Genomic DNA, 13,582 nt, shown 5'->3' on the forward strand with positions numbered 1-13,582 from the left:
AACCCAAATGTCCATAGAGGGAAGAATGGATAGAGAGAATGTGTTATATACATACAACAGAATATCTCTCAGCCTTAAAATAGAAATGGAAATGGAAATGGGATTCTGCCACACGCTGCAACATGGATGAACCCTGAAAGCATTACGCTAAGTAAAATAAGCCAGACACAAAAGGACAAATACCGTGTGATTCCACTTACAAGAGATACTGAGAATCGTCAAATTCATTGAGATGGAAAGTAAAATGGTGGTTACCAGGGTCTGCAGAGAAGAAGGAACGGGGAGTTAATGTTTAACTGGTACAGAGTTTCAGTTTCGGATCCATGAAAAAGTTCTGTAGCTGGATAGTGGAAACGTTCGCAGCTTTCTCGGCCTGAAGCCAACCCCACCCTGCGTCTTTGGGAGGTAAAAGCGTTTATCACTTTTGACTCGAGGTCTGAACCCGGTTCAGCGTGGCAGGCATCCTTTCACTTGCTCACCCCAGCCCCCAGCAGAATAGAAGGGGGAGGCCAGAAAGTCCAGGGAGGTCTTTGAGTGTGTCTGCGGGCATCCGCCTGCCCATCCACTCGGCCACCCACTTATGCTTTTATGGAGAAGTTACAGTGTCAGGCCCTCCCTGTGAGAAATCCACACTGGGAGTTATTGCAAGCGCACATCTTGAGCTTCTGAATATTCATGAGGGAAGCAGAAAGACCAATGCTAAAGGGGGGAGAAATAGTAATTCATAAATATTAATAAAGGCAGGCCACATGCACCAAGTAGGGCTAGGAATGTTAACGAGAAGATGACGTCCGGGTTCTGCGCGTGCCCGTTGGGCGGGTGCCCGGCGCGGGCGCGGCCCCCGGAGCCCGGGCACGAGCGCGGGGGAGGTGGGGGTGGGGGAGGAGGGGGGCCGGGCGGGGAGGAGGGAGCGGAGCCGGGCGCCGGCGGAGCTGCGAGGGGAGCGCTCGCTAGCTCGCGGCTGCCGCTGTCGCTGAGCTGCGCTCCGGCCGCTCCCCGCGGCCAGTGGATGGGGGTGTCCAGCTGAGCCCCGCGATCCGCCTTCCGCCTCCAGGACCCGCACAGGTGCAGTCGCGGGGGGCGACCTTAATCCAGACCGACCCACTGCCGTGGGTGGGGGTGGACGGGGGTGGGGAAGGAGGCCCTGCGACTTGGGATGCTCCGGCCGGCAGGTCTGGGGGCGCCGAAGCTCCGCACCCAGGACGGTCCCATCCCGGAATCGGAAAGGGAGAACCCGGAGGCCGTTGCCCTCCTGCCCAGCCCTTCACGGGAGAGCAGCGGGGCGCAGCGCCCGGCGCCGGGAGATACCGGATGATGGGCACTTCAAGCATCATCGGAGCCGCGGGCCCCCAGCCAGGCGTGTGTGTGTGTGTGTGTGTGTGTGTGTGTGTGTGTGTGTGTGTGTGTGTGTGTGTGTGTGTGTGTGTGTGTGTGTGTGTGTCGAGAGGCGGCGCGGTTTGGGGACTGGGGGAGGCAGGGAACGCAGCCCGATGGTGCTGGAGCAGTGGGTCGGTACCTCCTCTCAGGACCGTTATCTGGTCCGGCTCTCTCAACGCCCCAGAATCATCTATGCCTCTAAGAACCTGACCCCGCACCCCGCCCGTGCCCCTCCTTGGGACGCCGAGCCTCCTCTCCCCAGGGACCGTGCATTCCTGCAGTGTCAGAACCGCTGGCAGCTGCCGCAGACGCTGGCGGAGCGATTGTTTTACCGCGAACAGGTCGGAGAAAGGACGGGTGTGATGGTGGTGGGGCACGCTGCCCTCCTGTGGGCCCAGGGCCTCTGGGGCTGGGAGCGCATCTGACGGAGCCCCCAGGGGGTACATCACAGCCCTCTCTTCTTCTCTCTTCCCTATTCCTGCCCTACTCGCCGCGACACCTCCCGACCCCCTCCGCTCCCATGTCCCGGTCTTGTTTGGCTGAAAGGGCCGTGGCCGTTGGAGTATGCGTGCGGCCTGCGCGGGATGCCCCCGGCTTTCTTGGAGCTCCAGGCATTGTGCTGCTTGGAGGAGCCTTTCTTTACCCCAACAGACTGGGGGAGGGGGATGTGAGATGAGGGTGAACGGAGCAGCAGGAGGAGGGGGAAGGGGGAAGCGGAACCACAAAGGGGTTGCTGACTTCTACGCGGTGAAATACTCTCTTTCCGTCAAAATGTGCAGCTTGGCAGGAACATGTACACTGACTGGGCTTTGCTGAGGAGCAGTGGGAAACCGAAGGTGGGTCAGGGGAGGGCAGCTTTAGGGATGCTATGGGGGGGTGGGTGGGCATAGAATCAACTGGTCTGTGGGGCAAGTAGTGGGAAGAAGGGGAGATGGAATGGGGCCTGTGTGGAGGTGCAAAGGCCCAGCAGGGGGAGGCATGGTGAATTCTCTGCTTCTCCGCTCAGCAAAGCAGGCACTGGGAAACGGTGCTGCAGCCCCGAGCTGCAGCTACTATGCACCATTGTGCTGCACGAGAGGCTAACCGTGTGTTTCCTACTGGGTCTCTGTTAAGTTCTGAGCCGTCTTTTCTTTTCCAAATTACACCATCTATTGGGAACCAAAATAAATGGAATAGATTATAGGACATAAGCAAACTATAGTCCTGCACTCTTATTCTATGATAAAGAGAAAAAGACAAGACCACCCTCCTATGATTCCTTCCTTCTGCCATTCTTCATGTATTTTTTTTTTCAAATTGATTTTGGAAGTATAGAGAAAGAGGATAAGCTCTCAATTGAATTACCCCTAGCTTTTAAGGGAAGGAAGCTTCTGAAATGAGCTGTGACTGAAGACAAGGGCAAGCTTGCCAGGATGCAAGAGTAGGACATCTCATTTGGGGGGCATAGTTACCCCACCAAGAGAGAAGAGCAAAGGAAGGAGGGAAGGGGAACCATTTAAGAAGGACTGCCAGCTCTAACCCAGAGACCCCTCCTTGAGGCCTTGGTGGGGCCAGTCAGATGCCTGGCTCTCACCTCCTCTGCCACAGCCTGGGCTCTTTCTACAAATTCTGGGCTCAGTTTGGGAGTCAAGTGACTTTGATTTTCAATGCAGGCTCTCAGTTTTAGTTTCCTCCCCACCTGGTCGTTCATGCGGAGCTTCTTGGCCCCTGGGTAGTGAGTGAGTTGATGAAAAGAAATCAGGCTATATTGCAGATTGTTCAAATGATCACATTTCTGAACTATAGAGCTGTGATATCCATTTCTTCTTTTATAATCTTCTAGGTGAATCTATTTTCTCCAGAGCCTGGGCTGAGGATAGGTGCTTTCAGGATAATCTTCTTTGTTGCCAACGCTCAAAACTCAATCGTAGCCCTAGGTTCCACTTGGCTAGCCCTCTTGTTACTGGCTAATGTTATAGATTGTGCTGTTTCAAATCAGCACCCTCCTTGATATCACCTTCTCACACCAGCTCCCTTGTCCTCTCCAGGAAGAGTACAGATTTAAAGGAAGTGTCATATCTGGAGTACCAGCTGGTTAGCTTTCATGTCTCTCTGAAATGGAACCAGTGATCTGAGTGGCTTTGACCACATGAATTGAAAATAGCAGGGGTGCCTTAGTAAAAAAAGATGGTAACATTCATTCAGCAATAGTTCTCTCATCTGATAAGCATTTTGAAGCGTCACACCTGGAATATCATGGCAAGGATAGTTTTTCTTTTCCTTGAAGCGCTCTCACCCCACATTTCCACGTAGCTAAGTTAGCCTCGCTTTCCTAATATTATTGACATTTACTGGATACTTCATGCATTCCACACATTGTGCTTAGCACTTCCAAGATTATCTCATTTACTCCACCAAATAACCTCCAATATAAGTGCTATTTAAACACCATTTTATGGATGAGGAAGCTGGGTCAGAGAGGCTTATAATTTGCCCAAAGTCTCATAGCTAGGAAGTAATAGGAACAGGATTGGACCCTGGGGCCCGGCATTAACCATCAGAGTCCTTCCTCTCTCCATACGAATCCCTTGTCTGTAAAACCTTCCTTACTCTCAGTTGCACTCAGTGATCTTTTCTAAACTCACTTTTTTGGCACTTGGAGGTTCCTAATCTTTTTTGTGCTGTGGGCCACTTTACCAATGTAGAGAAACCTTTGGGATCCTTCTCTGAATATGCTTTTAAGTGCATAAAATAAAATATGGTTATATTCAAAGAGCCCTTAGGGGTCTGTCGACCATAGGTGAAGAAGCTCTAGCTGGTAATTAGTTGTGTGTATATTGCTTAATAGCTGGATTGTCCAATATGGTAGCCACTAGCCATACGTGGATATTGGACACTTGAAATGCGGCTGATCCACATGGAGACATACTGTGAATGTAAAATACACATTTCAAAGACTTAGTATGAAAAAAGAATGTAAAATGTCTCATTAATATTTAAAAATATGGATTACATTTTGCAATGGCACTATTTTGTATATATTAGATTAAATAAACTATACTATTAAAATGTATCAATTAAAAGTATTAAGTTAATATGTTATTAAAATTAACTTTCAGAGGCATTAACTCTATACCAACACCTTCATTTTAACAAACGAGGAAATAGGACCCACAGTGCTTGTCACTCAGCCAGCCTTTGGCAGGTCTGTTGGCTCCTGAGCCTGTGTTCTTTCCAAGCTGTCATAATACTGCTTTTATATCTTCTTGTATTCCAAGGTCCTCTTATGTTGCCTTTGCAAACTGTAAATACTCAGAATATGTTTTGATGAGACGTGGTGGCAACTGACTTAATCCCAGTAAAATCCCAGTAAGAACTGGCCGGGTCCTCACCTGGCATACCCTCTGCCTCGCTTATTTAGAGTTTTAGTTTTGTAGGTAGAGGTGGAGAATGGCAGTCCTGGGGCAGAAGCCGTGGTTTTTGCTGTCTGTTTGGTCCTCTTGAGGTAGTGGTTCCAATTTAAGCATCTATCTGGATCAGTCATCACGCAGATAGGAGGGAAAAGTTTGGTTGCCTTGCCGTGTTCCAGGGAAGGAAGCTGAGTATGTGGAGAAGGGTATGATAGACACTAATGCTTGTGCTGCCTGCAATGGAAAATGAAAACTGCGTGAGGGGGACAGAAGATCATTTGTCAGTGAGCACACAGTGATTGATTGCCTCGCCGCAGGCAGCGTGTGCTAGAAACCATGGAGGGTATCCAGAGGACGTCTCTGCCCTCGAGGAATTTAAATTAAAATTGGGGAAGGGCTTGGATGTACGCACAGATGGTTAAATCACAGCGAAAGGCAGTGTAGGTAGAGGACCCGGAGCTGTTGGGAAATGAAGGGAGGTGAGTGTACAGCCTTCCAGGGTGTAGTGCCCAAGGTGGTTGTGGAGTCTGGGCTTTGGAGCACATGAGTCTCTGGGTCTTATCTCTTACAGGTACTAGGTCATTTAATCCATTCTTCTAGTTTCAGACATATGCTGTGTGTCTGGGAAAAACTCAGGTGCTTGTTTGAAAGTCTGTATTAGTGTTCAATTAGTCTATCATTTATTGATGAGAGTAATAATATCCAGGTCCATGAAGCCCTATCCAAAACGCTTGGGACCAGGCATGTTTCAGAATTTAGATTATCTCAGATTTTGGAAGGCGATAATAGAGTGCATATTCTGCATATCATCCCCCGGGGCCTGGGGTATCAATCTCTATAATTTAAAAAAATTAAAATTTCTGCAGCAAAACACACTAAATGGGATAAATTAAAACCATGAACAGCTCTATATTCATGTAGATCAGGTTTAGTTGCCAAACGTGTTTAGGTCAGGGCAGGTTTTACCACCAAATAAGTTACGAAAAACTTCCAGGTGTTTTCTTTTTTTAAAAAAATTATTTTATTTTATTTATTTATCTCTGGCTGTGTTGGGTCTCCGTTGCTGCGCGCAGACTTTCTCTAGTTGCGGCGAGCGGGGACTGCTCCTCATCATGGTGCGCGGGCTTCTCATTGCGGTGGCTTCCTGTTGCGGAGCACGGGCTCTAGGCACGGGGGCCTCAGTAATTGTGGCTCGTGGGCTCTAGAGCACAGTCTCAGCAGCTGTGGCACACGGACCCAGCTGCTCCACGGCACGTAGGATCTTCCCGGACAAGGGCTCGAACCCGCGTCCCCTCTATTGGCAGATGGATTCCTAACCCCTGTGCCACCAGGGAAGCCCAAACTTCCAGTTTTGAGAGCACATGGTTAGGGTTGTGGACCTATTGTAATAGTAATAATAATAATAAAATAATAATAGAGAACATAAACTGAACAACATAGACGTTTATTATCTGCCAGGCACTGTTCTAAGCACTTACCAGTGTTTACTCCCTTAACCCTTAGGACAGTCCTTTGAGATAGGTCCTGTTATTATTTCTGTCCTGAGAAGAAAAAAAGGGAGCACAGAGAAGTTAAGTTACTGCTAAGGTCACAGCTGGTAAGGGGCAGAGCAGGATGCAAACCTAGGCAGTCTGGTCCAGAGGCTGCATGCTTAACCATTAGGCTTTGTTTTTTGGAGCAGGGAATTGGAAGCAGGTGTGCCTCCAAAATGTATGCTAATTGGGTTAGCATTATTCACACTAACAATGATATTTGAACTCCTTAAGGATATAATAGTGAGGAAGTACGGAAGCGATGGACCAGTAAAGTGGAAGTTTTGTTTTCAGAGGGATGAGAGTTATGGAATAAGTGATTATGGTTCCTCAGCAGAGTTGGCACAAAAGTCCAGTCCAAACTCACATCACCCTGTTTAATTCTTCTAGATAAACGAATCCTGAACATTGCAGTTGTTCTATTGTTGTGCAAGAATGGAGGCCCCACTGGTGAGTTTGGATGAAGAATTTGAGGACCTTCGGCCCTGCTGCTCGGAGGACCCAGAAGAGAAGCCACGGTGTTTCTACGGCTCATCTCCCCACCATCTAGAGGACCCCTCCCTCTCTGAGCTTGAGAATTTTTCTTCTGAAATAATCAGCTTCAAGTCCATGGAGGACCTGGTGAATGAATTTGATGAGAAGCTCAATGTCTGCTTTCGGAACTACAACGCCAAGACCGAGAACCTAGCTCCCGTGAAGAACCAGTTCCAGATCCAAGAGGAGGAGGAGACTCTGCAGGATGAGGAGTAAGCTGTCTTAATTGCCCTCTCTTGCCTCAGATTAGAGCCCTGGAATCTGGGGCTTCCTGACGTAGAACGAGTTTCTGTCCTTGGGTTCATGGCATATTACTTATATTTTTCTCTGTGAGGCAGCGCCCTGGTAACTGCTGACATTGTTCAGTTATGTCCCTTTACAGTTACTCATAGAGCTTTCTTAAGTTGAAACCACAAAGGAATGAAGGATTTTTAGGAAATGGGTTTTCCTAGATGCAAAATTGAATTTCAGGAGCATGGTACATTTGGGGGTCTGTCTATCTTCAGCTTTCTTTATATCCATGGTAACCCACCCAGATATTAGAAATAAGGACCAGAAAAAAATTTAGTGAACTGTGACAGAGGAATATATGTCGTTGGAACAATTTGCTTTACAAAACACCAGGATTGTGAAAATCTCCAAATTGTTTATAACCCCGTAGGACTGGAAAAATTATCTACAAATGTTAAGATATGTCCAAATAAGAAAGCATACACACTGAACCAAGAGAACAGGGAATCACCCTGGACACAATAAAGGTGATAACCAGGTGAAGTGGCTTTTGAGTATGCAGATTCCCTGGGTCACTTACTAGCCACCTTGCAGGGTCTTAACAGAAGTCAAGAAAAGGAATTTGAGAAAAGTGCTGTTCAAGGAGGGACTAGAAAAGAGAAGAAGGGAGTGATTTGTCATATAAATTAAAGAAAGGTGTTTGGGGCATTTAGTAAAAATAGGCGTAAATTCCCCGTAGGGATAAAATATGCATCAACTGTTCTTTAGGGATCACACAAGAAATGTCAAGTTGTTGGCAGTGGATTGGCAGTGGAAGTTTGGGGCAACTGTACTTTTGGTTTCTCTTTTTATGGACTTGGGTGGGAAGTTGCCCATGAGTAAGTGGGGGAAGAGATTTGTCCCACAGGATTGAACCTGATTGTATTGGGCAGATAGTTGCTTATTTGATGACTACTGAGACTGTATCTCTGTGAATACAAGGGTTGTATATCTGTCTGTCTTATTCATTATTATCTCTCCACTGTCTGATTCAGCACATGGTGTGTAGTAAGTGATCAAATAATATTTTTGGAGTGAATATTGAATATCGAATGACCTGGATAAGCAATAATAGCTAGCCTCGTAGGTGCACTTAATGTATTTCTTGGCCCATGCCACTTCCTTCTTTTCTTTTTAATTAATGCTAGCCTGAAGGCATGATCACAGAGAACATTTCACTCTGGTGACCAGTACTATAACTGTGGGCTACGTGTTTCAATTCAATCTTAAGTTTCAAATTGATTCTTTTAGATTCTGAGCCTTTTATAATTTGCTCAACTCCTCAAGGTCAAAAAAGAATGGCTCTGGGGCTTTATTATACAGAGTAGCTTTTACTGCTATCTACTTCATTGCACCAGGCAATGGACTAGAAACACGATGAATTGCGATTTTCACACTCTCACTAACTCGCTGTGTGACCTTGGGCTTGTCACTTAACTCTAGTTGACTGCGTGGGTCCTCATCTTTGGGACCTCCCGAGCTCAATCTTGATGAAGCAGGGCTAAGGACTTGCCAATAAGCTAATTTCTCACCTCACCCAGGCTGTGCTCGGAAAATTCCTTTTGCTTCCAACAAATCATTTCTCCCCTGTCCAGACCACCACTTTGCCTCATTAAGGACAGAGGCCCAGCAAGCAGGTTCTTACTCTTTCCTAGCACATTAGCAGAGGCCACTCAATGTTAATTACCATCACATGAGATTATTAGTCTTATCCTGATTTTTCTGACTTGCCTGCCTCATTGACTGCCTCAGCTAAATGACCAAAGGTTGAATAATTCCTTAGAGATAAAATATGATTTGGGGAAAGCGTGGTGGGAAGAATCTGGGACGAGAAATCGTAACACAGTGGTTTCTAGGCATTCCGCGTATCTAAAGCTTTACAAATTAAAATAAAAATTTGAATTAAATTACACACTTTGTTTTAGAGACACCTATCAAGCTATTTCAACTGTAAAATTATGATGAGGTAAAGGAAAAAGATAATTTAATATCCAGCGTGGTTAATGGTCTCCTGAGCCCTGCTCTGGTGTTCTAATAAACCTGCCTAGGTTTAGTAGTTAGAGATTTATTTCATCCACCCATGAATGGAAAGTGTTTTGGGTGGGTTAGAACTATACAGTAGAGGCTTCAAACAAAAACAATGAAATTCTTGGTCAAACTAACCTCCTGAAAGATAGCACGAATCAGAAAGCAGGGTCAGTGATTCCCTTTGAAGTTTTGACTTCTTTAGTTTTCATTTGGAACTATGTGGCTTAGAGGGAATTGGCTGAGTTATCAACTCTTCTCTGATTTGTCAGGGCATGGAAGTCCCAGGCATTGAAAGAGAGTCAGTATGTATCTATATGTATTTCTTGTTTCTAAATTTAGAAAATATTCCAGAATCTCTTCTTTGCATATGTAGGAACACCCTTTCCTTTGTCATAAGAGATCCGACCTGGAGGCCTACAGAGTGGGAATGGTCAGCCCTCACCCCACTTCCTGCTTCACCGGGGTCCCTGTCTTACAAGGACCCTGGAGACAGAGGGGCCAAACATGTGAGAACACTGACAGTCCTGTCCTTCCGGTAGAATTACTGGATTAAAGGTCATGTTAAAAATCAAGTTCGCATGATAAATAAACACCCTGGAGTCAGCCATGCTTTAAGTCGAAGAGAAGTGACTCCCAAATAATCAGATAGGGAAAGTCGACAGATGCCTGTGATCTTTAGGAAAGTTAATTCTCCTCTTAGAGGTTCAGTTTCCCCATGTGGAAGGCCGAGATAGGATGGATTCTACTGAAGCATTTGAAAGAATCTAAAAAGTTGTTCAAAGTCATTGATGTGTTAATAATTCATAACTCCTAAGTATTAACAGCAAAAGTATACTCATGTTAACACACATCTAAGTGTGGATATTGGCCTGACTCGACACAAATAAAACTGGACAAGGGCAGTAGCCAGCCTAGAGGGGCTTAAGGGAAATGTTCCCAAGTTGGAATTCTAACAAGCACTATAAGCTGTCTACCATATTGTCAGGAATAGGTATATAGGGGTGTGTGTGTGTGTGTGTGTGTGTGTGTGTGTGTGTGTGTGTGTGTGAGGATTGATGTAGCCTTGATAGCTATGTTGCCAGTTCCAGACCCAGATTTTTGGATACGTGTCTTGTCCAACCTGTTCTGTTTGGTTTGCTCATCCTCTGCTAGCATCCTTTTCCAAATCCCTAGCCCTCCATGGTGAAAGATACTTACGGTCATTTCTATAGGCATCTAAGCCCATGATATAAAATATGCACATGAAAAGCCTTTTCTGTTATTACAGGGACTGAAGGAGCAAATTGGATCTCAGGTGCCGTGGCAGCGTAATGACAAGAATGGAGGGAACCTGTTTAATCTTAGTTCTTTGATGAAAGATATAGTGGATAGCTTTCAAAGTCTCCTTTCCCCGAGATAAGTGTCAATAGCAGGATGCTTCTCAGGAAGTGGAGTTTTACAGTCCACCCAGGATGCTTCTAACAGGGAATATAACTCTTCCCAAGAACCCTCTTAGGATAAGATGGATAACCTCTCTGGGGAGAAAACTCCGTCCCATTCTCTCCCTCACAGAAAGCTTTGTGTTTTTCCCTCCCACCGCCATTCTTCGTTCCTGTGCCTGCCTTTGCCATCCATTTTACCTTCCCCGGGCTGGAGATCTAAACAGAAAGCAGGCGTGTACCCTTGCTGACCTTCCCATTTCTCCTTTCATAGATTGATGAAAGCACCGGGTCCAGAATAATGCAGTTATAGACTTTTCACGCAGAGCCGGCTGCTGAACTGCTGTTCTAGGTTGTGATTTGGAACTTGGCATATTGTTCTGATGCCCATGCCCATCATAAAGTTCATAAAGAATTGGAATAGTTAAGTGGGTAGGAATATAGGCTCTGTAGCTGTATTGCCTGGGTTCAAATCCAACCTCTGTCATTGCTGGCTGTGTGAATCTAGATGAGTTAATTAACTTCTCTGTGTTTCAGGGTTTTTTTCTCAGTATCTGCCTTATAGGGTTGTGAGGAGTGAATGAATTAATCCACAGAGAGTTTAGGATAGTGCCTGGCTTATGCATAGTAAATGCTCAGTAAGGTTGGCTGCTATGGTTATTATTGTTAAATGGGCACTGAATGAATACGGGAAGGGTGTGCAAGTGATGACAGAGAGGTGAGAGTCGTTCTATTAAAGGCTGCTTATGAACCTCAAAGGATAAAAAGTATGTCCATCAGAAAGCAAGAAGAAAACCTGAAACAGAAAAAGGATGGCTTGATATCCCGAGGAGATAAAGGTTTAGGGAATTGTCACTAAAGGTCTAGAATTAGAAGGTAAAATCCAGAGTATGTTAGTGAAGGCTCAGGTGAGAAAAGTTGCCACCCTAAATGATTGGAGGCAGTCTCCAGTTGTCAGTTTAAGGATATAAACAGTTTCAAGGTCATTGGAAAGTGTGCGGTCCGTTCAAGGTTCCAGCTTCCATCCTATCTAGGAGAGGTACAAAAGGCTCCTGCCTGTTTTGGGCTTTGCTGAATTTTATTTTTCCAGGCGCCTGCTGCAGGGTCAGACCTGAAGGTCAGTGCCTGCATGCAGTTGTTCATTCTCGACGCAGAGAGTGTAATGCAGTGAGGCACGGAGGACTCGACTGCTGACCTTCCTAGTGGGTGTGGCGCTGGGACTTTTGGAGACAGCAAAGCATATTTGCCTCTTGGCTTTAGAACGCTAATGAGACTTGGATTTAGAATTAGGCTGGATTAATGAAGCTCTAATAGTGCTTGATGGAAACGGTATTATCACCCCTGTTTAAGACGTAGACTGAAATCCTGCTGAAGAGATGTCGAATGAACACTTGATGAGGTCTCTCCAAGTGCCTTCTTGTAACTGTACTACAAAAAATGAATAAGTGGATAACCAAAGCAGTGCCATTATATTGTGTTTTCTTGAGTTGCTTTTTTTATTACCAAATTGTGTGCATTGTGCGCTAGGAAAATCTCCTTGATTATATACCCATATGTCATATGTCATTCCAGATTTTATATATGTTAAGAACACTCCCCTCCCCCATTTTATGTATCTGATTTCAAGTGTCTGTGCTCTGAAATATACATAAATATATATATATACATATATATATATATACACATCTTGCTATATATATAAAATGTGCACTTATCTTTTCAGCATCTTACACCATACTTTGTCATGTTTTGGATTTGCTCCTATGTGTACATAGTTGCTTATTTTTAAATGACCCTTACCTTATATTAGTATATCTAAATAAACTGTACCTTCTTATACCTTGTTTCACAGGTATCATTCATGTTTGATGTGCATAGGCACCTGAAGGAGATTGCACTGAGCCCTCATTATTTCATTACCTAATATTAACTCAAGTGCCACTGGCTTCCATGGACGGCATTCATTATTTTAGGAGCTTGGTTTACTGATTTACATTAATCTCTTAGTGTTGACTAATTTATTCATTTTCCTGTGTGTGAGAGTTTGTGACTTTGGGCTTTTCCCCAAACCCCTCCCCATTTTTTTCCCCAAGAAAATCTTTCTGAAATAAGTGAGTTAAGCGAAAAGAATTGTAGAATACCCTTTCCTATAATGTACCTATCAGAACTTTAAAAAAGAAACGTAATAAAGGGAACCCCATCTTCCCCCACTAAAAACTAATTGTGTAGACAGTGGTGTATTTATTGGTTCCTTTCATATATTTTCTTTGGAGTCTCCATGATAGAGACAGGGCACACTTAGACTCTACATTGCTAGAGGACAGGATTGTGCCACCCTGGGATCCCTAAAACATTTTGGGTAATAAGTAACTTTTAATAGCACTGGCATCATCCCCTTACCTACGTTAGATGTCAAGGAATTAATTCTTGACCTTTTAGATTGCAGGCAGTTAACTCTTGAACAGCATGGGGGATTAAGGGTGCTGACCCCCTGGGTATTTGAAAAATCCATTTCCTGCTGTTTCTGCCTCAAAAACAAAGGAATTAGTAAACCACAAGGGCAATAAGCTGAAACAATTTGAATAGAAGCAGGACTCAAAGCCTACTTCTTTTAAGTCCACATATTGTGATCTCTAATCGAACACAAACTTTCCTCCACACTTAGTTAAAGTGAAAATATTGGTACTACAATATCTATTGGAAAAGAAATCCACATGTAAGTGGATGCTCACAGTTTAAACTCGCGTCGTTCAAGGGCCAGCTGTATATATAAACTAGACAATGACCCTGATCTTTTTTTTTTTTTTTTTGCGGTACACGGGCCTCTCACCGTTGTGGCCTCTCCCACTGCGGAGCACAGGCTCCAGACATGCAGGCCCAGCGGCCATGGCTCACGGGCCCAGCCGCTCTGCGGCATGTGGGATCCTCCCGGACCGGGGCACGAACCCGTGTCCCCTGCATCGGCAGGCGGACTCTCAACCACTGCGCCAGCAGGGAAGCCTGACCCTGATCTTAATGAGATTCAGCCAGAAAA

The 13,582-nt window shown here is 45.3% G+C and overlaps 1 protein-coding gene across 3 annotated transcripts in view; it reads left to right on the forward strand.

Annotated features, from left to right (window-relative positions):
• Positions 1-325: 325 nt before the first annotated feature.
• The window catches only part of FEZ1 (fasciculation and elongation protein zeta 1), a 40,923-nt gene continuing 27,666 nt past the window's right edge, over positions 326-13,582 (forward strand). Inside the window, exons 1-2 of one of the 3 annotated variants that reach the window (XM_082659807.1) lie at positions 326-405; positions 6,689-7,044. In XM_082659807.1, coding sequence (XP_082515933.1) covers positions 6,734-7,044 — 311 coding nt within the window. In that variant the 5' untranslated portion in view covers positions 326-405; positions 6,689-6,733. Of the gene's footprint in view, positions 406-926; positions 1,066-1,579; positions 1,719-6,688; positions 7,045-13,582 lie in introns of those variants that run through there. The other 2 variants (XM_082659805.1, XM_082659806.1) reach the window with 2 other exon arrangements.

Source organism: Grampus griseus, assembly GCF_964374135.1.
Source record: "Grampus griseus genome assembly, chromosome: 8".
In the NCBI taxonomy this organism is placed as follows: Eukaryota; Metazoa; Chordata; class Mammalia; order Artiodactyla; family Delphinidae; genus Grampus; species Grampus griseus.